Source organism: Prenolepis imparis, unplaced genomic scaffold (genome assembly GCF_030444845.1).
Source record: "Prenolepis imparis isolate NDT839.2.m4 unplaced genomic scaffold, iyPreImpa1.0 SCAF_5, whole genome shotgun sequence".
In the NCBI taxonomy this organism is placed as follows: Eukaryota; Metazoa; Arthropoda; class Insecta; order Hymenoptera; family Formicidae; genus Prenolepis; species Prenolepis imparis.
In genome coordinates, this window is record NW_028141163.1 from 2,182,586 (window position 1) to 2,210,365 (window position 27,780).

At 30.1% G+C, this 27,780-nt stretch overlaps 3 protein-coding genes across 6 annotated transcripts in view; 1 reads left to right on the plus strand and 2 right to left on the minus strand.

The window, feature by feature from the left end:
* Positions 1 to 10,219, minus strand: part of LOC145936294 (calcium release-activated calcium channel protein 1) — a 21,665-nt gene extending 11,446 nt beyond the window's left edge. The window contains exon 1 of one of the 3 annotated variants that reach the window (XM_083038358.1): positions 10,078 to 10,219. Coding sequence is in view for 2 of the 3 variants with exons in the window: in XM_083038355.1 (XP_082894481.1) it covers positions 5,879 to 5,915 (37 nt within the window). In the remaining variant the exon portion in view is untranslated. Of the gene's footprint in view, positions 1 to 5,878; positions 6,300 to 10,077 lie in introns of those variants that run through there. The other 2 variants (XM_083038355.1, XM_083038356.1) reach the window with 2 other exon arrangements.
* Positions 10,218 to 27,753, minus strand: LOC145936295 (thioredoxin domain-containing protein 17). Of its 2 annotated transcripts, none has more exons than XM_083038361.1 (3): positions 27,364 to 27,753; positions 26,797 to 26,878; positions 10,218 to 10,356 (listed from the first exon to the last, which is right to left on the minus strand). In XM_083038361.1, exons 1-3 carry the CDS (start codon positions 27,506 to 27,508, stop codon positions 10,278 to 10,280), a joined length of 306 nt encoding a protein of 101 aa, XP_082894487.1. In that variant the 5' UTR covers positions 27,509 to 27,753; the 3' UTR covers positions 10,218 to 10,277. The 2 variants fall into 2 exon arrangements, with proteins under 2 accessions (XP_082894487.1, XP_082894486.1); XM_083038360.1 differs by lacking the exon at positions 10,218 to 10,356 and adding an exon at positions 26,354 to 26,614 and having other exon boundaries at positions 27,364 to 27,720.
* On the plus strand, positions 13,743 to 26,131 carry LOC145936292 (SEC14-like protein 2). The gene is made up of 11 exons (XM_083038352.1): positions 13,743 to 13,998; positions 14,833 to 15,000; positions 20,169 to 20,238; positions 20,768 to 20,811; positions 22,297 to 22,414; positions 23,656 to 23,865; positions 24,035 to 24,115; positions 24,627 to 24,826; positions 25,392 to 25,534; positions 25,618 to 25,772; positions 25,862 to 26,131. The coding sequence occupies exons 2-11, from the start codon at positions 14,950 to 14,952 to the stop codon at positions 25,972 to 25,974; spliced, it is 1,185 nt and encodes a 394-aa protein (XP_082894478.1). The 5' UTR covers positions 13,743 to 13,998; positions 14,833 to 14,949; the 3' UTR covers positions 25,975 to 26,131.
* Positions 27,754 to 27,780: the final 27 nt, after the last annotated feature.

A 27,780-nucleotide genomic window follows, 5' to 3' on the forward strand; every position in this document is an offset into this window, starting at 1 on the left:
GAAAAATATAAATCCGTCATTCTTTAGTTTATTAACGAAATAGAATAGGAAAATTACGAAGAAATATCATTCTAAGTAATTTTATATTTACTGAATTTACTTTATATCAGAAAATGGAAGTGTTGATGTATATTTATAAAAATTCAATCTTTCAAAATTCAATATCGTATTGTCTGAAAGAAATAGTGAGACAGAATTTTAAAATATATTGTATATTTGAATAAGATAAGTGAACATTACAATATCTAATTGTCGCATACAAAAAGATAAGCATTTTTATTTCATATTCTGCATTCATCGAGTAATAATCGAAGTGAATTGTTTAAAAAGAGGTAAAAGAGGTATTAATATGCAAGTCAATTTCAGTTTAATGTTAGTTTTAAGCAATCTTTATCCCGCTGTTCCATATAAACATATTGTTTAGGCTTTTTTTATTTTTGAAATGAGTAAAATCCATAAAATTTTAGAATATTTTTTGAGACTTTTTATATTAAAATAAAGAATTTTTTCTGAAAAATCATGTTTAGATATACAAATATTATTTTATATTAATTAACTTTATATTAATATATACAAATATTTAAAAAAATATTTCGTTATAATCGTTACTTATATTATTTACGTCATATTTAAGTAAAATAATATCTGAATTAACATTGATGCATTTTTATGTAAATATGATGTAAGTGATATAAGTAAAAGTGATATAAGAATAAAGTAATATCTCTTTAAATGTTTACTTATACATATATAGACATTTAAGATTTTTTAGAAAATTCTTTATCTTTCTATTGATAAAAGCAATAAAGGATAAAATAAAAGAACTTATAAATACTATATAAAAATAAAGATAAAAGATAAATCGTCTTTTACTGGAAAGTTTCTTCTTGATTGGATTACTGTGAAAACTATCATTTTATACTTTCCACATTCTACATAAAGTTATAACGATCACTATAACGAAGTGTCGCCTCGTGAGTTTAGTGGCACCATTTAATTAAACAATCAGAATTAATCGATTAATATGCTACTGCTTTGTCAAATGAATCTGCGCGTCGCTAGAAATTTGCATATATTCGAAGGTCTTTTTAAGCTGTCACCACCTACTTCTTTGTAAAAATTACAAAACATTACATTTATATCACATAGGCCGTAACGTCGCCATATAAATTAGATTCAATAATTTTTTTCGCAATCTTTAAATTCGCGAAAAGAATATACTGTAATTTCCGCATGAAAATGACATTTACGTCACCCGGCGCCTACATTTTTATTTATCCACTCTAATACAGATAAAATACGAGAAAATATATTTACTATTATTACTCTTCATTTTTTTTAACGATAACGTTTCGCGGTTTCTCACAAAATAATCACAATACGTCGACATTAAATTTCCTATATATATTTGCCATATCTTACAACACACATACTGTGCGTAGTAACTCAAATAATCATTTTCTAGATAATTTTATAGTTAAGTGGCGCATATTACAGCGTTACGAAAGACATACAGCTAAAAAATATGTACGCGGAATTTTTTGAAGACATACAGCTAGAAATATGTACGCGAAATTTTTTTTATTCACGAAGCTAAGAAAATATTTCAATTAACATTTCAGTATGTCAAATGTGATATCGAAAGACTAATTAAATGTAAACAGTTTCTAAAAAGTATATATAATTATCGCAAAGTTTGATTAAAACTCCTATTTTCTTTTTATTCTGAAATTCTAGATTACCATGGTACAGTTTCGATATACAAGAGTCTACATATATTATAGGATATAAACATCCATTCAAGTTCAAAAATATTATTTCGATACACTTTATCAACCTTCCATTCTCATATTTATTTTTAATTACATACTTCCTTATACTTTCTTTTGTTCATTTACAAATTTACATGGAACAATTCTAGCAAGCAACTGAAGGAAATAAAATGACTGATCATACAAACAGTGGTGACGCGAATAAAAAAATAAAATATTCTATCAAGTTTAAATTTTATAATTAAAATGTACCTATATATTTGTGTTAGATTCTTAATAAAGATATTGAACTATTTGGGAATTACGTTGCGTGATTCTACATTTTTCTTTTAGACATTTCAATATATTCTTAATACAATATTACGATAGAAATACATACATGTATATATATAAAATAAATAATATATATACATGTGTAATACATGTAAGGAAAAAAAAAAAATAAATTTTTATGCTGTGAAATTATGTCAGTCGCTATTTTAACTAAATGATTCAGGGTATAATATAGTATATGAGTGCTCTACTAGTTTAAGTTTAATGTAACATCAAAAGACAATATTTCTAAAATAACCTAAATATTTAGAGCTTCCTTCTCACACAGCAGATAAGTACAGTATAAAATTTATGTTTATATATTGCGATCAAAAGAATGCGCGCATGTATATACTACATTTTTGAGAATATTATTCATCCATCGATTAATAAGACACCTACATCTGTCGCGCAATAACTGACGCGATAGAATGGAATTCATTGGTCCGGCTGCAAAGTGGTCGTTCCGTTACGAGAGAGAGACCGGCGTGGATATCTCTATTTAGATCTCTCCCCGATGGGCAAACGTCCAGGACACGATTGCCCACTTCGCGAGAAGTCGATGAGCGGTAGTCAGGGTCAGGGCATCCCCTGGTAGCCTAGTTGCAGTCAGTTAGGTCGGTCTGATCTATTTAACGCCTTCGAGATCGAGATACATGTCCTTGTGCGGACAAGAAATATCAGCAGATAATATACAGAGTATTCCACTTTCTTTAGTTCTCAGATTAGAAAAACACCGCGAAAAATAAAGCTCGAATTTAATAGCATAAACTAAAGTCCATTGTGAACATAACAATATTATTTTTTATCAGAAATATGTATGTTGATGTGTAGTTGTATTATAAATTATTGCGCACTGAACGAAGTTTGATATAATAAGATGTGGAAAGGTGGAAAATAAAAAAAAAGAAAAAAAAAGAAAGAGAGAATCCAATTTGCATATTTATATATATATATATCGTAATAAAATACGATAAATATATAAAGAACAGGACGATGTTGCGATCAAAATCCCAAAGTCATGACAATAACTCGTGGTGATGCAGATATTTTTAAATATTTACAAATATTTATGTTCAGAATCGTGTCTACAGATTTAAATGTTTTCCTGCTCTCATCTTCGCCAGCACCGAAAAAATCGCGGATATTCTCTATCCAATTCGTTCCGCAATTTAATGGAAGGATCATCCTGCTTCACGAAAGCTTATTATACAACCTCGTTCAAACTCCGTTAGTTAATCGAATGGTATATGATTATGTCTACCAGCCATGACGAATACTTTGTAAAGTAACACCACGTGATATTACTTAATCGACTGTTCTTATAACGGTACGAGTATATACCGATATATTATTGATGTACAATCTTTACTGTACTCTGTATCACCACAAGCTATTTTCATAATCTTGAAGTTTTAATCACAACATATTATCTGCTCTCTCTCGCGACTGATATATAAATGTGTAACAAATTTATTAAATTGTTCATCGTTAATTTATAAATTCATTATTGAAATATTTACGTTAGCTTTTTGGGTATCGAATGTTCTGGGCATTGGAAATTAACCGTAAATTTTAGAATCGCGTGCAAAAGATAGTCACTGATAATGATGATGGATGTTTGAAAGACAAAATTTTAAATTAATTGAACTCATATGATTCGTAAATAAATTCTCTGTTGCATCAAATGTATGCATTTCGAAAAGCATTATACTTTATAATAATACAAAAATATATTCAAATATTTCTAATAAAAAAATAAATAAAGTCTCTTCATTCTCCACATTATATTATTATTATGTTCACAATAAAATTCAAACTGTTAAATTTATCTATCTCTTTTAAGCTTAAAAAATAAAAGAAAGATTATTTGTGTGTGAGATATGTATCTTTCTTTGAACAAAGTGTTTGCTAAATTATCTCTGTATATCTAAGAGAATAGTAAAAGCATATTATGTGCGTTATTAATCAAAACAGATAAATCATGCGTTATTATTCAAAACAGATCTACTATAAATGAGATAATCGACCAGTGTCGTTATATTTTCACAAGACGATTTATGGTGATGATTATAAATAAATTTCACAAGTCAACTCGATTAATATATTTTCTATAAAAACTCGTCAAAAACCGAATCAATAAATCACATTATCGTGGAGCTCTTTCAGTGTAAGGTGATTGGACTGTAAAGCTATTTTACGGACGCTAAATCATGTTGATCCCGAATGATTCATACGTCACGATAATCTTGATTTCCCAGACACAGTTTGCATTAGCAATATTATATGTTATGGTGAATTGATAAGAAAAACGTTTGGCTCTACAGGCTACGTTTCTTTTGCATAAAATGTAATGACATATAAAATACATTCGCAAATTACTTCTGAATTATATCATATAATTTAATTTATAAAAAAAAACTCAGATATATTTATGCCTTTAATTTGCATTACAATATTGACGTCAATTCAATTTTTTCTGTTTTCTTTATAAGTGTAATTTTGGATTAAGCTGAGCATTCATGGATCATCACATTTTTAAGCTACAACTCGTACAAAAATATACCGGAAATATACAATTATCTCGAACTTTGGAACCGGAGAAATAAATAATAAGTAAGACCGGGGAGAGACTGTAGTAAATATAACTACACGGATCATAACAAATATAATGTCAGGTCTTAATTAAGGCCACCAGATCTATGTCTTCCTTTGCGCGATTCACTAGCGGATCCGGGGGGGGGGGGGGTAAACCCCCCCCTTGCAAATTAAAAGAAACAGTTTTGCTGAATTTGTTTAAAAAATATATAATAAAAATATAAAATAAATAAGTAAAGGAAAACAAATGTTAAAGAGCTATATCGATGTCGTTGATCCTGGAATAAAAGCTAATCATGAAACCAAAAATATTAAATAAAATAATTTTGCAAACCCCCCCCCCCATCCCCCATTATCGACGTCAGGATCCGCTAGTGGCGCGATTTATTCAACATCCAGAGAAAGATCTCGGAATTTTTCGAGAACTTGCATTATCAGCTGCGTCGCAGACCAGACAGAATCGCATATTGTTACGTTGGCAACCTATTATTCGTGATATCCTGTTATTGCACGGACTTATGAGAAATCATACAATCTGTTTTGAGACCGCAAAATCTGTCTTCCGCGTACTTCTGTGAATCAACCTACAGTCTCTGTTTTGATTTTGATTCCCGCTCGATATCGAAAAAGAATCTGGCGGAAATTTGCTTAACGCAAATTTGTTCGAACGAGGAGAAAAACAAATAACAATTCTGATTCGCAAGTTCTTTTCAGAAATAATGTTATTGCTATGATAAATTTATCTGCGGTGGGGTTGTTATTGCATTGGTATCTTGAAAAAATCACATGATATTCGATAATTTAAACATACACATCTATATTTTATTCCATGCGTGGAAACAATAAAAGTTAAATTCAAAAGATAATGATAAAATAATAAACATTTGTTCAGTCTTTTTCTTTGATTTAAAAGTTTATAATCCTTTGACACACATATTTTAAACATTATGCACATACAAGTAATCATAAGAAGAAAAATTAATTGAATTTATTGAATTTATCATTAATTAATAAATTGATGAATCTAACAAAATAGCAAATGAGCAAACAAAATCACATCGCAAATAAAATTATGATTAAGAAAAATAAGAAAAAAAATTATATAGTTAGCTTTTTGTCGTCTGTATTGTATTTTCTATATACAGAATAATATCGATTAATCGATCTCGTTTTTGATAAATTTTTAAAAAACTTACAAGAACCGGAATTATCATTACGGCGACGAGGTTCCATGTTAATAAGCAGCTACGAAGAAAAGCACGCGATGACAAGTCGTGACACTAGCAATCAAAGTTAATCAGGATACGAGGTCTGTGTACATCCGTTATCCCTCTACGCCAATATACATCAGAAATAGAGAACACGACGGAGGGGGTTTAAAACCGATTTCGATGAATTTCGCGGATATGATGCAGAGAATCATTTATATACTCGTCGGGTTCCTACCATCGCGAGATAAATATAGAGTATTTGGAGAAAAGCACCGGCGTGAATTCTACCGAAACGCGTACTGGCGCTCACAATTAGCGCCCGATGACTTTTAGCGCTAACGGGGCACTCCCGTTAGAGAGAGCACTCGCGAAAGAGAAGAGAACCGCTAGCCGGAGGAACGGAAGAGAACCCTCCGCGTTGCGCTCGCGAGCGTCGACTGGCGACTCGTCGATTTCGAAAGCGCAGAGGAGAATACCTGGCGTGTGGTTTGCGCGTTTAAATCTTGCGTGCGCTCTCTTATCGTGTGTCACGCATGATGGCAACGAATCACTGTCACGACGATTACTGTCACACGATAACGGCGAACGATAACGGCTGTTTAATCACTCTACCGCGAGTTACGAGATACGTCGTGATTTACTCTGAAAATCATGATAATCGTGAGACAGTATGGTACGCTGAGAGAATTTTCTCTTAGAATTTACCCTGAAAATCATGGTAATCGTGGGATAATATGGTATAAAAAGAATTTTATGAGAATTTCTCTGATTAATATTTATCACAATAAAAATAATAATATCTTTCACAATAAAATATAAAACATGTTTGATTAATTTTACTATGCGGTTTAGTAAAATTAATCAAACATGTTTATATTTTATTGTAATAGATATTATTATTTTTATTGTGATAAATATTAATCAGAGAAATTTTCATAAAATTCTTTCCATACCATATTGTCCCATGATTACCATGATTTTCAGGGTAAATTCCAAGAGAAAATTCTCTCTGTGTATGGAAAGAATTTTATGAGAATTTCTCTGATTAATATTTATTACAATAAAAATAATAATATCTATTACAATAAAATATAAAATATGTTTGATTAATTTTACTATGCAGTTTAGTAAAATTAATCAAACATGTTTTATATTTTATTGTGATAAATATTAATCAAAGAAATTCTCATAAAATTCTTTCCATACCATATTGTCCCACGATTACCATGATTTTCAGGGTAAATTCGAAGAGAAAATTCCCTCAGTATACAAGTCCTGACACATCGAGGTACAACATGCATATGGACACATGTCACATGTGTCACATATAATGCGGGAATAAATTAATTGTAGAAAAATTTCAGGATTTAAAAAAAATGTATATTGATGAATCTCAAAGATGTTTAAAGTTCAAGCCATCGTTTCGTGTATTTTTATTATTTCAACTGTTACGACAAAACGAGAGATTGCAATTTAGACGTAAAGAGATGTTTGCTACATATATTTGCGTGAATAAATTTTGTAGAAATTTAAAAATCTTAGTTGATTCGCTAAGAAAAAAGTCATTATTTTTAATTTTCTTCTTTACTAATAATCTCATTAAAAATTAATTAGTAGTATCGTTGATAACTGATAATATAAAGTTTGATAAAAATTCTTACAGTCTCTAAAATATATTTCAGATTAGAATAAACCATATTGTTATTTATAAGCATGCAACAGTATCTCTGTCGTTTAAATACCAAAGTTCAATATTTACGTCACGACGTAGTAATTATATTTAAAAAAAAAAGATCTCTTGTCTTGGAAGAGAAACCAATAACGCATCAGGACGAAATATTTCTTTCAACATACACATATATGCATATGCACACATAATATAAATACATAATGTATAATAATAACACAATGAAAATGACGTTAAAAAGTGTTCTCATTAACACAATGTTATAAAATGTTATAAATCTATAAGTATACTTTTTACGATATTACTAAACCCACATTTTTTCATTATTACAAATAAACAACAAAATATTTTCGCGCGTCTGTTTAAATCTATTAAAATCTAAATTAAATCTAAATCGAAATTGAATCGCCTCTAATAATTTTCAATCGGCCCAATAAATCAAAATCTATCCTTAGTCTCACACATATATAATATATATATATATATATATATATATATATATTTAGAGGTCAATTTTCACGCCTTCAGCGTCAATTGAAATTATATCGGTTTCAATTTCTGCGTCGCGAATCTCTGTTTCTTCAACGTACGTGCGAAAATCCGAATGCGTTAATCGATCAATCTCAGTTTTTGTTACGACAGCCAAGTTTCAGCGTGTCTAATCTGACTCCTTTTTGCTGCTTTCTTTGTCTCTGTATCATTCTATCCGATTGGCTTGTAATTAATGCATCATTAACGATACACTTTTACCGAAAGTAATTAACTGCCTCGATGCTTTTTCATTTTACTCAAAAAAATATTTACGTAACACAAGTCTCGATAGTCGCGCGTTTTCTTTGTAATGTAAACTCATAAAATGAAGTATAAAATATAAAATCAAAAAAGTTTTGCTGATGTTTCTCGCTGTTCACTCTAATTTATCGAATTTGATGTTGATTTTGAAATCCTCATTTTGAACCAGAAAAATTAAAGAAAGAAATGAAAAAAATTATTATTTTACAATGCTTTGTAATAAACAAAGAAATGAAAAAAATTATTATTTTTTTCATTTCTTTGTTTATTACAAAGCATTGTTGTAAAGTAGAACTTTTTAACGACGCCGCTTTATCAGCATTATATTACTGAGATAATTAACAGCGGACACGTAAATAGAATTTTGCCGGGACATAATTAAACTGTAATTATATTATATATTATATTTGACGATTATTTATGTTGGCTCTGGCATTGTATATAAAATTCTCTTTAGTTTTGACGTCGTATTTAAATTTCTGCGATAGTTTATGTCGCGATGTGATAAAAATAGAAATACGTGATCGGTCACATATATTCGAAACTGTTTAATTCGCAAAATAAAATATACATATAAATATAAATGTATGAATGTAAATGTGCAAATGTAAATATGCAAAAATATAAATATATGCATATGTAAATATGCGAATAAAAATATAAAAGAAAAGATGAGAGAGTCTTCAATTCATCATCGATTATATATATTTTTTATAAAGTTATATCAATGAGGATGTTGTATTAACAATAATCATGTAATAATACAGTTAAAAAAATTTTTTTTTCCGTCAATATTATAGCTTTGAATTTCACAAAGTGAAATAATTCGATAAATAAATCTTTTCTATGAAATTTTCGCTAAGCAGCAGCTCATACCAAATTTATTTAAAAAATGTTCTAATTAAAGCATATAAAAAATTCGATATATATATTTTATATAAATATAATTCTATAATTCTAATAATTAGCATAGTGAGTGATTGATGTTTCATGCTAAGGTCGCATAAATTCTTTAGTAGTAGTAGTTTATTATTACATGTCATGTATAATGTGATTTCAATATTATATGCATGTATACGTGTATAATATATACGTGACAGCGATAATCGATTGCAATTAACTTTTTTTCTCAAGAGAAAACTTTTATATACATATATAAATGTGCATTTCCTTCTTTCAGAAAAAAAAGGATTATCACAATTTTTTATAATTAAAACTACTATTATATATAAAATTAAATATATATACATATGTATATATATTTATATATATATACATATATATATGTGTGTACATATATATATATGTATAAGTATCTAATTAATTAAAACGACTTATAAAATAGGTATATCGAATGTAGGAAAAGTGGTTTGTGAAATATAACTAATATAGTCGTCACATTAATTTATAAACAATATTATAAAAAATTATGATAATTCTTTGTTTTCAAAAATGCACACGTATAAGTCCTTCCTCGTGAAATAGCGTTGTCAATTACGTTATACCGGAGAAACACACAACATAACCTAACAGAGATGCGACCGATGAAAACTTTATTCGTTTCGCAAACTAATTCGCCTCCAACTAATGCGAAATCTCACAGTCTCAAATATAAGTGCATCTCCTAGAGATCTCGAGATATACAATACACGAGGACACGTGTATTTAATATTTAAGGTAAAGGTTGATGAATGAAAAAACTTACGCGAAAACTGCTGGCCGACTCCGCGCCCTTAAAGCCCCGATGTTGCTCGTTCGTCCGTGAAATATATATCCTTGTTCGCGGTGCCAATCGAAGACGATGATCCGTCGACTCGCATGCTTGACTACGTCGTCGCAGGCGAAACGCGGTCTTGATCCTCCTCGCGAGGGGAACCAAAAGCGACTAAACTCGCGAAAAATAGACTAGTTGGCGAGGCCACGTACGAATCGAAGCCCACTGATCGACGTCTCGCGTCCTTCCTCGTCGCATCCCTCGACCACCCTGAAACGAGGAACTCCCACGTGGATATACGTACACCTATACATATCTGTGTGCTTTATATTTTTATGTATGTGTGAGTAGATTATGTCGAATACACTTGCGGTAGTAACACGCTGTATGATTAGCGTATATCTGTCAAATGGCGCTACTATAGCGCACTAACACATATCCTCGTGATAGCGTATGAATGACTGTGTAAACACATATTATTCCCGAAATCCCGAGTCGCGTATAAATTATTATTATCATATTTAGCAAGAGCACACAATACAAGATCCAAATTTGCTGTATTTATAGAATATAATCGAAAAAACGCACCTTTTTTCATAGATTTCCATAGATTCTTCTATTTATGAGAAAAATTTCGCGCCGTTTGCTCGTCACGTTATTCTTCGAATTTGTCGAAACCTGTTGCTGTTTTGCAATAATGACGCGGAAGTTGCGGTTTTGATCGAAAATATTCCCAGTCGCGCGAAGTCAGGTGCGATACGAAAACTCGATCGAGTTCGACGCTCGAAATGCGAGACTAGTGCTCCCGTCTGTCGATAGATCGCGCCACCAGTAAATAAGCGAACCCTTTCGCTGGAATGCGATATTTCTTGTTATGCGGAATAACGGATTATGCGGTTTGCGGCGAAGTCTTGGCGGAAGTAACGCGAAGGAAATGATACGAGCAAACAAGTCAAATTAACCAGAGGTGAATTAAATTGAGATCTATTTTAATCTATCGCTATTCTTTTACTGTACGAATTATCTTCAACAGTATCGGAGGATATCGCAAAAGTACATTGTGTACATTCTCAGAACATTCGATATACGTACTCGATATACTGAGTACATACTATAAACGTTCCTATGTCCCATTTATTTTAGTTCGTAGTATATACTGCGAATATCTTTCAGAGTATATCCTTAGTATATCTTTAGCATATCTTTAGTATATCTTTAATATATCTTTAGTATGTTCTACAGAACGTCACCCAGAATGTATATTATGCATTATTTAGGTCTGTTCTTTTTAGCTAAACTGGTTGTATAATTCAGAGTTTATCTTTTTTTCAAAATGTATAAAAAAAGATAAACCCTGAACTAGTGTAACCAGTTCAGCTAAAAAGAACAGACCTATTGATTAGGATAAAGATAGGATATTAGGTTCTATTTTTTAATTTGTATTTTTTATTAAATATTCCTTCATTAAATACACACACACACACACACATACACAGACAATGCAATGCCACGTAAGATTGTACTTTTTTATCGGACTCTGAAATAATCCTAAATTATCGTCGAGAAGAGACTGAGTTGTGAGACCGCTGTAACAGAAACAAAGAAAGACCGATACTGACAATATCGGAAATTACGTTTTTTAAGGTGGCGTTGCTATCAGCGTAAATCAAAAGTACAGTCTAAGAATATACATAAAAGTATATTCTGAGAATATATGTAAAAGTATATTCTGACACAATATACGAGAAATAATATACTACAAGAGATGTTCTGAAAACATACTGAGAATATATGAGAAATGATATACTATAAGAGATGTTCTGATAATATCCTGAGACTATACGAAAAATGATATATACTACAAGAGATATTATAGAGATGTTCTCAATATATACAGCACGTACATTCACAGTATCAGTATAGAATGTTCGTATGATATATCATGTGCTGTTAGGGTACTGACGTAAATGAATGTTGACAGGTACCCAGGTTTACACATCTAACGAACGATTAATTTTAATGAAACTTAAAAAAAAAAGGAATTTTTTGAGCGATGTAATGTTACTGTTAAACATAGATACGGCATGTTAACAAATACACACAACGATGAGATTCCCAGGAATAGTCTTTTAATTTTTAATCAAAATTTACTTACGAATACATATTAAAATTTTTTTATTTCTGCTTAAAAATAGAGTCATTATATAGTCATAATTAGTTATATTTATTTTTTTCGTGTATTCATATCTTCGTCATTTATCTGAAGTCATAATCGCAGCGTTTCGATATGAAACGTCGCGACAAGCAAATGGCTATATAGAACGAAAGCTTATCATATAACATCATCGATCAATTATAGATCGCAATTTATTTAATTTTTTGCTTGTTTGTCAGTCTAATGTAAATATAGCAAGCATATACATACATTACGCTTATCCTCGTTACTATTATTGAATTAATAATGGATTTTTTTGTTCGCACTTATGATGTATTTCGCGTTACACTAAAGGCTGGATTATAGAGGTCGTAAATTTTTTCCGTAACCGTAAATTTAAGGATTCAACCAATCACGTTGCCGAATCAAGCAACGCGATTGGTTGAATCCTTAAATTTACGGTTACGGAAAAAGTTTACGGCCTCTATAATCCAGCCTTCACACAAGACTGAATGACAAAGCATTTAATTACAACTCCGATCATAGTTCACTGATTATTTCACTGAAAATTTCCGTCCGAGTCGATTTTCACTTTCATTATAAAATCATATATATATACGTTCGTATGATTACAGATGAAATCAGGAATGATTACATCAACGCGCTCAACTTGTCTCGACATTAAGTCGACCTTGAGACCAAGCATACAAACCTGTCTTACACGTAGCAATAAAAAAAAACTTGATACGATTTTACAGCGAAAGGTGAGTTTTCCGAAGCGTTTTGCATTCGTTTAATATAGATTTAGCATAGAATATATAAATACTATTTCGAAACAAATTTGATATACATATATGTGGTGTACATATTTCTACATGACAGATGCTCGTAATGTTTAAACTTGTACAGCAAAGCTGAATAATACAGAAGATTTATTATATTGCTTTGTTCAACAGTGCAAACAACAGCCGAAATATCAGTAGAAAGGAAAGAGAAACAGACAACGCAAATAGATCAGGGACGAAATATGAACGTCATCCATGCTTCGAAATCGGGTCGCGAAAGTGCTGAAATCATTTGCGACGAGGCATCAGAGACAAAGAGATGAGGGATTAATAAACGCGAGGCACTTTCAGGAGAGCGACTACCCATTCAGCTCCGACTCGACGTTACATCGTCGCCAGAGCACGACATACTCGTGAGGTGGACCTCAATTCCATTGATGGGTGCGTAATCAGATGTCGAAACGCAAACTAAGGAAACCTCGATTGTGATATGTGATGGAAAATTGCGCGTCGTCGACCGCGACTCTTCGTGTTTCGCGAGCACCAGTTCGTCAAGCGGGTCGTCCGAGACAGGACGTCTAAGTCAGGTCAAGTCAGGTCAGGTCAGGTAGTCGCGGTGGGGCGTTGAGCTCGGAAACTCGCCATCGCCAGGGAATGGGCCGGTATCATTGCTCCTCCGGTGCCGCGACGGATACCGTCTTCTATCCTACCTTTATAGCGAGCGAAATCGTGTGCCGAGTGAGCGGATGGAGCGCGAGCGCGCTCGTCGCGTGACGGACACCTGTTGCATCGATCAGTGAATGCAGTCGTCGTCGAGCAGTTCGCGATCGCGGATCCGAGGGAGTCCCTTCGTCGTCCAATGTATTAGTGTAGTTTGACAGAAGTTTGACAGCGGCTTCGCCGGATTAAGAGTCCGCTTTTTTCGCGATTTTCGAAGAACAGCTGTTTTTGGTACCGTGTTTCGGATAAGCGGTAAGCGTGTGTACACTTGTGATTAATAACTTGGTAATACAACAGTCTAGGAAATATTTTTAAAAAACGTGTGAAAAAAAGATATCTGACGTATTAGGACTTTTAAAGAAAAAGAAACTGTTTTATATACTTCTATTTTTATATATACGCTAATCGCGATTATAATACTTCGCGCAGGTGATAATTGAGATAATACAACAGTTTAAAAGATGTTTGAATATTTCGGAGGTGTAAATATATTTTGAAGATACTGTGTGCTGTCTATAGAAAGATAGCTCGGTGAAAGTTATTGCGATAATAGTAATTGTGTCAGTTTGATAACAGACAATTGATTCATGTGCTTCAGCGCATTAATGTTTGCCGCATTTGATATTATAATATACGCAAGTTGCGGTTTAGCCATGTAAAAACTCATAATGTATGTAAATTCTGTATAATGTGCGTAACTTAAAGATTTTAATTTTTAATTTCTATAATTAATACTCTATTGACGGGCAAGTCGATAAGAAATAATGAATTCCCTTCTTAAACTTTGATCTTGTTTAAATTTTGATTAATTAATTACATTTCATTTTAATACTCATCACTTACAAGTGTTTATCAAATGCAAAAAATATATCTGATTTATCAAATATATCTGATATCGATAATGATAAATCGATAAATATATTATCAAAAATATAAAAAGATATTTCTTTCTTTCATGTTACTTGAAGATATACACAAAGATATATAAAAATATACAAATCTCGATTTATTATTTAAATATCTCGATTATATAAACATCCTGTTTATCATTGCAATCAGACATATATCTGTCTTTTAATATTATAGCTATCGGTACAAAGGACGTCAATTCCGAAGATTTTAAAGCTGAAGAAATCGACTATCGACCCAAGTGCAGCTGAAGAAACATTAAGTTAAATCGCGAATAAACTTCAGATAGTAAGAATGTCAGCGTCACTGAAATTGGCGGATGATCAGCGATTTGCTCTAATGAAGGTAAATTGTAGAGATGACGCATTTTATAAATATTATCACATTTACGTTATTTAAAAAAAAAATAATACGCAGTTGATATACTGAAAAAGTTTACACGTATGCAATTATTATATCTCGTGAATTTTTCTAACGATGAATGACGCACTTAAAGTGTCTTTTACACGTTAACGCTAATATTTTTTGCAATCTTTAACTTCCTTAAAGATAATAATATATATAAAAAACATATAAAAATATATAATATATTTAATAATAATATAATATTATCTAATAATAATATCTTTTGTAATTATAAATGCAAATTACAAATAAAAGTCAAATCACACACATAATATTATTAGAAAATATATCTGTAATAAACGAGTACGGGAATATATATGTAATAAACAAGAACGCGGAATATATTTAAATCTATTTTCATTATGCAAACAATATAGATATTTATTTGTAAAACCGATAAGAGCAATATGTATGAACTTATTCTTTTTCAAAAAAATTAAAAATGTACATTTTTGAATTATTTTATTTGTAAAAATAATAATCTTTTTTAAATTAACCAATAAGTATGAAATAATTTGACAAATGTAAGAAATTAAGGGAATCTAAATAGCTCTCAATTCTTTTAATACATCGCAAACACTTAATGATCTCGCGAATAAATCCATGCAATGATCATCATTAGTATTTGCAGACTGTCGAAGCTATCTGACTATTTATACAGATGAATAATAGAATTGGTGTTGAAAGATCTTTGAATCTTCTTTTTATTGAATTTTATCGAGTAATACAATAAGTTTCTTTCTGAAAAGTAAATAAATAAATATATTAATAATGATTAAAACTTCATTTTAAACATTAAAACTTCATTTTTAAATTGAGCATTATTCATTATTTTGAAATAATGAAAAAAAGAAATATTAATATTAATATCGTGACATTTAAAAATATTTAAAAAATGCTTATTATTTGACGTAACATAATTAATTATTATAAGTTTTTTGGAGTTTTATTTTATATGAAAATACATGCGGAAACGATATCGCAATATTATACAAAAAACATTTTTTATTTTTTTAGAAATTTTAAACAATATAATATCTTTAAGCCGACTCGGAATAATGCGTGATTTGATATACCTGTCAAGTTAGATAAAAATATCAATATCATGTAAATGCTATAATACATGTCGATACAATACAATATTACGACTGACATTAGACATGACATAAACGCGAAAGATAGAAATTTACTTGACAAGTCATATGTTTTATTACGTCAAAAAGGATGCACATAAATATAAAGTTATTGATTCGCGATCAGCTGTATACGTATAGCAAGTATCCACGCATACTTGTAATCGTTACAAATGACCTTCTTCGTACTTTGTGGTGAATTCGTTTTTTTTTCCTTTTTTTTAAATAAAAAATAAAAATAGTCACTGATAAAGTTTTATTATTTATAAAATTTTTTATATAGATTGAGACATTCTCTATGTATATTAAAAGTCGAGAATAAAATAGGGGAATGAGATAAAGCAAACAGTTATTTCTTCACTAAAATAAAAAAATGTTTTCAGCCGCTCTCAGCTGGAGATTATTACTTTACAAAAGAAAAAAAGAAAGATTTAATTATTTTACCGACGTTGTATATGTATAAAGTTTTACTATTTAGAATAAAATATCATGGAAATGGTAATGTAAGGTAATTTTATAACATTCTAAAAACAATATAATTACTATATCAGGTTTATCCAGGTTTATCGACATGATTTCTCAATAAGATTAAAAATTTCGGTGTGATACAGCGAAAAGATTTCACTGTGCATAGATTGCTTTTACTCCTTGCAATCTGATCGTTCACCTTCGGTATCTGGAACGAGCAGCAAGCAACCAGCTACTTATTTCAAGTAGCAAGATGCACCAGATCGCGAAGAAGAAATTGACGATTGTGCTTTTTACACGTCGAACGTGAGAAAGAGTGTTTATTTGACTTACACTTCGCTTCAATGCTGAGTCAATTTTTTTTTCTTAAATCGATTCGTTAACAGAAAGCATTTAGAGAACCTAATTCGCCAACTTTTCAATCACCTTGTATTAAATTATACACTTGTCACCTTGATGTTATAATAAATTTGATCTTCTATAATTGCGAAATCTTGAAAAAAAAATCGGAAATCGGATAAATCTGGGCATCTTGCACGACATATAAAAAATGTACAAAGTAAAATAAAATTTAATACATTTTACTAGCTGCAATATCGTTTAATCGGCCGAATTTTTACCAAATCAGCCTTTTTTTTACCGAACGAAAAGGAACGTCACCGATAGTAACAGTGCGACGACACTTTCATGAGTTGGGCATACACGCAGATCTCGCGCGACATACTTTAGAAGATCCTCAATACATAAATCCGCGCCGTCTTGAATTACAACATCGAATACGCGAAAAAAAAAATCGGATAGGCGAAATAACTCTCGCTACGTGCATTCGCACAAAATGACTTTTCCGCAACTCGCCCCGGTTGGATGAAGCAATCGTGGTAGAAACTTTTCAGTAGATGTAGAAGTTTGCGGTAGAAGTTATTAGCTCGATGTGTATGTACGAGGTAGAGACAAAGATATATAAGAATTATGTCGAAATAAAAATTTTGTAAAATTTAGACACGTGCACGATTTTTGAAAGAATTGTGTATATCTTCCTATAATTTACCTAAATATCTTTAAATAAGATTTATACAAATTTATACAAATTTATACAAATTGGTAACACGGTGAAATAATTTATATTATTGACAATAATTAAATTAGTGAACATTAATTGATAAAGTTGGTATTTATTGAATTAGTAAAATTAAATAAAATAAAGAATAATAATTTTTTTGTTCGTCATTTTTAAAAGAGTATATTTTAAAAGAGTTCACTAAAGAAATCATTTCAATTAAATTTGTAATATTTCCAAATTTCACTATCTCTTTGAAAGTATCTTACAATTGGGCTCTAATTATTAACAGTAATATTTATGTAACATTAAAATGACAGCAGATTTTTTATCATACTTTGCAAGTTTTTATTATTAATAAGAAATGACAAAGAGACTTATTCATACTTAAGCGGAAACCAATTGAACAATCTTTTCTTTCATAATTCATAGAATAAAGATGATTAATTATTAACTATCCAGTTATCTGATATTCTCTCAATTTAATGAAAAAATTATTATCGCATGTTTTTATCATATGTTTTTCGTGCGCACAATTTATGTTTCATAATTTGCTGTAACAAAGTCGAAAGTTTATTGTTTTATGACAAAACCGTTATATACTGTAATTAACTGTAATGTAAATTCCATTAAATTTTCATTTTCTATCATTTTTCAATAATCTTGTTACAAAAAAAATTCAGTCAAGAAAAAATATTGCTGTGTGCACAGTTAGCTTCGATTTATTATAAATAGATGAATGTTATAAAATAGCCTTGAAGATAATTAAGATTTTTATTCGGTATTCAACGAATCCTCATGAATATACAAATATATTTTCTATCGAAAAGGATAAAGCGTAAACATCTGAGCATCGTCAATAAGTAAATACTTCTTCTTCGACCTTCATGTTTTTTTTTCTTTATATAAAGGAACAAAAAAGAGCCAGAAGGCTACAGTAAAATGTTAGTGGTTCTGAGCCTGGATTTATATATATATATATATATATATATATATATATATATATAGTAGTTTTCTCCGATTAGAGTTTATATATTGTGATTTTCTCTATGTTTTACGTTCAACAACATTTTGCGGGCTACATTCGAAACAATGAAAAAGAAAGAACTTTCTATTCGTTGCAATCGTCAAGCACTTACAAAGCAATACACTTAACTTTGTTTAAATATGCGAAAGATATATAGATCTATCAAAATTACACATGTAAGCAAGTCCAAGTTGCTTTGGTAAAAGAGAGGAACCGGTTTATTCGCCATCGAATAATCATACGATTTTTCCCCGCTCTTATCTATCGATCATAAATTTGATGCTGTAATATTAAGCCGTTATTTTATTACACAAGTGACATTCCACATATCACGATTTTGTATGCAATAATATGATTTAAAAGATTTCTACTTTTTCCAGCTATTTTTTCAAGAGAAATTTCGTATTTAATGAATGCGGTGCATTCTTTAACTTCATCGAACCGTCACAATTCGTGTTCAAAATCGCTCACTATATACATTTATTAAAAGCAAAAAATTAACTGATGTATTTATTGTTCAATAATAATAATTTCCATCAAATATTGATGTCCCAAAATTATGGTATACGAAAGCAAATTCATTCATATATATTTCAATTTTAAAAAAGTTTTTTTTAGCTGTATTTATTCTTTCAGTTTTCATTAAATTGAAAAGAATTCTCTTTTTACTAATTTATTAATAAACAACTCATTAATAAATAATTTAATAAATTTAATAATTTGATAAAAAAAGTATTTTTTAGTTATATTTCTGATATTTGCGAAAAATTTCTTGTTTCCAGTCATTTATATGCGAAATTATTAAAATAAATAATAAACATACAGAAAACATTCGTAGGAAGTAGGAAGTAAATACTAAAGTGATATAAAATTTTGTATTCTCTTTAACTTCCTAAAAGTTTTCAGTGAAAGGAATCGTAGACATTTTAATGAAGGTTTGTTTGTGACAAGTCAATATGGGCCGTGTGTTAGTGTGAAGACAACCAATTAATTTAGAGAGCCGACAAGGAAATTTCACTTCCTCGTGTCTGACGCGAGACATGACGATTGTGTTTCCTGTAACTTATAATTGTGCACACAAAAACCTTTGCGTTGAGAAAATAAACAAAATCGACACGTAAACACGTCGCTATACTTTCCGGAGAAACGTGTAAATAAAAACACTCGGCGTAAATATACGAAGTAAATAAACTTTAACCGCACTTTATACGCGCGCATATGAAAATGTAACTGTACATAGGAAAATGCATATATAAATAAATAATTTTTTTCGTCCCATCATCTGTGCATCGACACATGAATGAATCACGACATGATAATTCCATATCATGTCAAACTACGTAATCGATCACTTTTAATATTGACATTATTATATAACGCGCGTAAATGGGGAAGAACACTTACTTAGGTCTTTCTTTTACAGTTCAGACGATCCGTGCAAGATGTCTTGCAACCACATCACGATGATCATTTTCTGCTTCGTTGGTTGAGAGGTACGAGTCTGATAACGCATTAATATACTAGCGAAGGAAACAGACTTTGCGATTTCGATAAGTATTATTCCTTATTCTGTGTACACAGTGCATAGTCTAGCGCAATATTTGCATCGATATTAATTGACGTTACATCCATCAGCTTTCCGTTTCTCTGTCTATCGAAGCAATGTTTGCGAAGTAATTAAATTGTTTTGAAACAAAATTACGAAATTTGCGGAAGCTCGCAAGATTATCGGTTATTAACGGTGAACTATGATTTACTTCAAACTACGTAACGTACGATATTATTACTGAACGATGAAAAGACTCTTGATGACTCAAATTTAAGCGGTAACAATCGCATATTTAACTGTGAGATTTAGATCTCACTAAAAATGTAGCGATTCTACATTTAAAATTAAAATTCTACTTATTAATTTTAATAATTTTATATGCATAATACCAAATTTTATTGGAATATGTATGTATTTTTTCAACGTAATCCGGTGCGATTTCTCATGCTCGAATTTATATATTTTTTTTCCAGCGAGAAAATGGGATCCTACCGCGTCGGAAAAGATGTTGAGAGATGTAAGTAATTATATCAAACATATATCTGATTTATGGATAGCTATATATCTCATATAATTCATATGTTTCTGTATATATCATATCCTACTTTATCTCATTGTGTAAATAAAACGCACGTGGATTTTACATTACACGGTCAATTGACACGGCCGATTACGCATTCGACCCTCGTTCATGGATTAGGTTTAACATTCGCGTTGTACAAAACATAGGCGAATTCAATTGAGAAAGTCTGGTGAAACACGTTCCGGTCACCGAGCCTTTTAAAATTTCTCTACCATGTATTATTCGCGAGTCATTAAATATTAAAACACGGCGGGCGTAAACATAGCGTGAGCTACGTTACGGCTCGCTGCTTTGAAGATTCCTTGTTGCATTTTGATGAGAAATCTTCATTCGTTTCTCAAATTGAACATATTTCTAACAATATTAATATTATTTCAAAATTTAACTCTTAGCAATTAATACAGTTATTTCAAAAATATTTTTAATGAAGATAAATTAGTCATAAGAGAGTTAAATTTTCTTTTATAAATAATTCTTTAATTCAATGGTAATAAACATTTTTTTTTTCCAGTAATGTAATATATAACTTAATAGACTGTATAATGTAAGATATATAATAATAATGTTTTGTTTTCTTAAAAAGTGGCCAACCTGCAAAATAATTATAGCTAATTTCTTGGAATAAATAAATGAAAAAGCTCTCTTCCGGACAAATGTCAGATGTTAGACATTGACGATTATAAATTGCTGTCGATAGTTTCGCTTTTTTTGTTCTGGAAGATATTTTATGCGAAATAGAAAGTCGTTCTCTGTACGTGCTATTTTGTAAGTCGAAAGTAATGAGCCGATTCCCTGAAGCACGTTCAAAGTCACCATCTCGATTCTCGTTTAGAGAAGTTTCACGATGATTGAAAACCGAGGGTACATAATGCAAAGTAGTATCATCTAAAGTAATTTCTTCGTACTCTTTTTCACTTTCTATCCCGCGTGAAACCCTGTCATCACGAAATCATTAAGTATAAATTGCGAGAAACATTCAGAAAAACTTATACCGTGCAGTTTTACATTGTAAAATGCAGAAATTAATGTTATCCGTACAAGTTAGTATTGTATTATATGAATATAATACATGCTCTCTATAAAACAGCACGAAACAATATAATTATTTGAAGTTTCTACCACAGATCTGTTATTGCACTCGAAATATTTTTTATGCTTCTTACAATTAGTTCAGTTATGTCACGGATTGCATTATAATTTTATATCAAGAGAAACACATTCGCACATTAAAAAAATCTTATTAAAATATATTACGTTAACGTGCGTATTAAAAATATATGTGATAAGATTGTACTTATCAAAATGGAATATATGATAATAATCAGAAATACGTATCAAGTTACATTGATAATTATGATTATCGTTTAATCTCATGTACTTCTGTATTATTTACATATTATGAAAAATATTTATCCGTAGTCCTTGGAATGGCGGAAACAATGGGATGCTGATAATTTACCTGAATGGGATATTCCTGAAATGGCAAAGACTTACTTGCCTTACGGATTAAGCGGATTTGATAAAGATGGTGCACCAGGTAAGATCTTTTTTATTAAAATCAAGATTATTAATTTTCAAATATCACAAATTTACGCATTAAGTTATGTTGTCACAATTTGCGCCACTATATTGAAACAGTGTACTTGTCAATATTTATAAAATTATTGTAAAACAGTTAACTCTGAGCGGACCAATATTATTGAAAATATTAAAAAATTTTATTGTAAAAAAATCACACATAAATAATCAGAAGATATGTTTATAATGTAAAAAATTTACTGGCAAATTTATTTGGATGTTATCGATGTATTATAATTATAATGAAAATATCTGTCAAATATAATATAATTTATTAACATATAGATATACGACAGCAGAAAAATAAAGAAAAAAATCTGCTCTTGGCCGCTTATGAGGTTGGTAACAAACTAACGATCAACATGCTTGAGAGCGTGGAACAAAGTTTCAATATTTTGGTAAAGAATTCGGTCAAGGTCCCTGTCCCAGTCATCTCAACCTGTGTACTTTTCCCTAAGAAATACATATAAGGTGCAAGAAACATGGCCGTTGTTTCGAAATCATTATTTTTTAAATTAATCTCTTTGATTTTTATAGCGAGATATAAATGTTTAAACATTCGTAACTTTCTAACGAAAAAAATAATTTTGTTATTCGAGAATAGGGAACAAAATTTATTAAAAACAAATTTCTATTTAATTGCAAATTAAACAAAATCGTAGACTTCGAAAATAATAATTTAATTTTAATTTTAAACAAATTCAAATTTGAAAGTAACGAGATTATTAATTTTCCACCTAAATTTTTATTATTACAATGAATATCATTTGGATCTTTAGCGACATTAATTATGAATATAACAAATAATATTTACATTTTCGTACGTTTGTTGAAATTTAGAGATACATAACAATAAAATAAAAAACTTGAACTTGAAAAGAATTGCAATTATAAAAAGTGGCTTAAGATGTTGATGGGAAAATATTGTTACGAGAATTATTCTTTCAAAATAGCAAAAAGATTCGTACAAATACTATAAACTTTATATATTTCAAGGCTAGTGTATATTCTTAACGATATATTAGATGTGTAGATATTTTCATCATTAACCTTTTTTAATATAGACAAATCTAATTACATAAACTTAATGAAAGAAAAGAAATTATTTTTAATTTTTTAATTTATAGAAGATATATCGCTGTCTTCGTATTACGATTAAATCGGAGAGGATCTTAACGTATAAACAATAAATTGTTGCAGTTATCATTATACCCTTTGCCGGTATGGACATGTACGGAATGTTACACGTAATAACCCAGAAAGAATTTGTCAAAATTACGATAAAAATCTTGGATCATTTTTTGAAACTGGCTAGAGAACAATCCAACAAGCACGGACAGGTCGCAAATCAATTAATCGTCATTTTTGACATGGAAGGTTTTAATCTTAAGCAATATTTATGGAGACCAGGTAAAATACTTCAGGTACCTTCAGTATACCGAGTAAAAATTCCGACTCTTCGGAATTTTTTTTGACAAATAACAAAAGTTTCTTTTATTACACACATAAAGGATTATTTTCTATTGTATCTAAAAAGTTTCTCTTCTATTGTTACTTATTGCTGCCTATCTACTTACAGCTGGTGAACTGGTCCTAACACTCATTCAAATGTACGAAGCGAATTATCCCGAAATTCTAAAAAAGTGCTTTATCATAAATGGTAAGTTCAATAGAATATAGACAAAATATGATTAGCCTCACACACATATATATACATATGGTTTGAAATGAAATAGATGTAGATAAATTTTCACGTATTGTCGATCAAGAAAAAAAGAACAGAAAGTCAACAAATATCTAAAAGACATTTTAATATTTTCTTTATGTGCCTTTTGAATTTTATGTTGTTTGAATCGGCGCGATAAGAAAAATTGACCTCATGACTTAGTTAGTGTTGTAATTTTAAATATGTAATATTGCAATAATTTTAATAAAATATTTTTAATATATATTTAAAATATATATTAAAATATTTTTATATTTTATATTTTTATTTAATATATATATTAAAATATTTTTATTTTTCACGACATAATTTTCCTTGAAATCGGCTGATTTCAGAGTTAATTTGTGTTATAAAAGAAAAAAATGAATGATTAAGATTATTGTTATATGAATAAGCCTATTGTTATATGTATAATATCAATTGTTGTATATAACTATTGTTACAGCTCCGAGAGTCTTCGCCTTTGCATTTTCCATTACTAAGAAATTCATGAACGAATATACAATTTCGAAAATACAAATTTACAAAGCTGATCCACCTAAATGGCAAGCGGCGATACTGAAGGTTATACCAAAGGACCAATTACCAGCTCATTTTGGTGGAATATTATGTGATCCAGACGGCAATCCAAGATATGCTTCGAAGGTAATATTTTAATCTTAATCGATCCAACTTTCTCTTGAATTTATGCATGATTCATGAATGGAAATGTAATTTATTCAACGAAATAGAACATTTGATAGAATATGTGACTAATAGGCTGATAATAAGTAAAGCCATTAGTAATTTTATATATATATATATATATATTAGAATCTAATATATTAATATTAATAATAATATATATAACATTAAATATTAATATTATTATTATCCTAATATATCTTAATATTAATTAGTAATTTATACACACAAACACACAATGTATGCGTGTATAAGTTACTAAATAATATTAAGATATATTGTAAAATGTAGGTATTTAACACATTAAGAATTTTAGTATCTTGCTTAATTTTGTGTCAAAGAAAAATTAAGTCTGAAAGCATAAAAAAATGTAATTTCTGACTATTAACTCTCTTACATTTTATGTGCTTTATATAAAACATATTTATTTACTTTAAAAGAATGAATGTTTCTTCTTTAAATATAAAAATATTAATTTATTACATTATATTCCATCTCAGAGAATAATAATTGAGATTATTGCCAGATTTGTCAAGGTGGTAAGATAGCTAAAGAAATGTACACCAATAATACGGATAAATTAAATGACGATTATACTACTGTCGTCGTTCGGAAAGGTGGAAAGTTAGAATTCGATATCTCCGCGCCTGAAAAGGGCTCCATTTTAAGGTACATTTATTATTTACTAACGTTCAGTAAGAGACTGTATTTCAAATTTTCCCGAAAATCAACTCCGACTCGTCTTCGCACAGCTGGGAATTCCGAAGCGAAGGTCACGACATTAAGTTTGGGATTCTAAAGAAGGACGTGACAAATGGTACGCAGACAGAAGTTATACCTATTCGAAGGGTCGCATCCCATCAGTCGGACGAAATCGGGATATTGACCTGCGAACATCCGGCGATCTGTAAGCCTGATCCTAATACCGCTGAAGCACTAGGATAAGTAATAATAACAGCGAAGAACGTGTCATCTATATCAATTTATCTGTTTCAGATTCCATTGTTTTTGATAACTCTTACAGCTTTTTAAGGAATAAAAAAGTTCACTATGCCGTACGTGTGTTACCGCCGACGCAGGCATTACAGAAAATGCCATCGATTGCGTAGTTACGAACGGGTTATATTAAAAAATTTATAATTATAATGATACTTGGCGTTTTATAGGATACAGTTCTTCTAACAGATTAGGCTAAATAAGATTTTGCAAATGAACATTGACGTACGATTTGCGACTTTCAAAAACGATTCGCGATAAATTAAAAAAAAAATAAGTAAATCTTTTACAGATTTATAAATTTGAAATAAAAATATCTAATTCATACGTATAATTCGTCGCGATTTGAACATTTAAATTGTTTAATCTTTATTGCAATAATGATTAAAGTATATAAATGCACATAAAGAATACACATTCCATTATTTTATATATTCTTCAAAGCTGGATAATGGAAAGGATAATGATTGTAAAAAAGAATAGAAAAATATATATGGGATATAAGAGTGTAGTATTTGCATACGACACATTTATAATTCACGCGATGTCTACAAAATACTTTTAATATAAAATATAAAAAAAAAGTATTATACACACACTTAATCGTCGTCTGTGATTAGCATATCAATAAGTTCAGGTTTTAGCAATTGATCACCTTCTAAACGTTTTTCAGTATCCCATTTAACTAGAGTTGGCAAGACTTTTAACCTGGTAATAGGATTTGTCCTGAATGGACAATTACGATCCTTCCAACTACGATAACATATGAAAGATATTCCAGAGCTTTTCATCTTATAATTTTTCTTCTTTTTAGCTTATTGCTATAGTTTCTTATTATATAATTTTAATGCAGTTACTATATAAAGATATTTATAGCAATTTATCTAAAAATAATAGTCGCAAAAATAGAAAAGTATAACATTTCATTTACTTACAATGACCTGTCGCCAACCTCCACTATTATTAATTGTGATTCTTCAGGTGCCGCCTCAAAACCTCGTTCAATAAATGGATCAGCTAAAATAAAATAAAATAAGTACTTAAAATCTCATTATACTTAATAGCATACTATCAATAATAATATGTTTATATTCTTCTTTCTTTTAGTGTGATAATAAGAACGATGATATATAACAATAATTAGACATTTATCAAATTTCAATTAAGACCAACAGGTTCAATTAAGATAAGGATTTTCCACTGCATTTTGTGAGTTCTTTGACCGTAATTTATTTATACATATCTTTAGCATGAAATTTGTTATTAAGTGATAAGCAGAATAAAACCGATAATTGACGAGATAATTACTTTCAAGAAATGCATTTCGTGTGATAAATAATGCTTTTGTTTCCTTTGTTGGAGTTAACATTCTCCGCTTGTCAAAACCTATATATCCCCGATACTTTCGAAATGTCACTCTAATCCGATAATCGAAATATGACGTGAACAGCTGTAAAAGATATAGGTTATGTGGCATGCGTTCTAGCATGAGATTCGCTCACCTTCCACGCAATCCGGACACCAGCTTTCGCCGGTGTCAGGTAGCTTCGTGCCGGTGTAAAGAATGTACACCGATTCCGCGCTTCCCAGCTCGTCTACATACTTGAGAAAGCTCTCGTATCCCTGCAGGTGAAGCCGCCGAACCATTTTTGACAGATCACGCGCTGACTGATCGAGCTCGCCGAAAAGATGGATGATGAGTGCGTGAAGTTCTATATCGTTTCGTAAGAGATACTCCGCAGTTTTATCTCCGTTTTATCTGCGATGTACGTACATATATAGTACGATAGGATATTTTATCACGCATCTTTAATATATTAATTTCGTGTCGCATATCGGTTCCGATAATATAATTTCTTATATTGTATTGATAATATAATATTGATGAATCATGCTCTCTTATCTCAAATTGAAATATT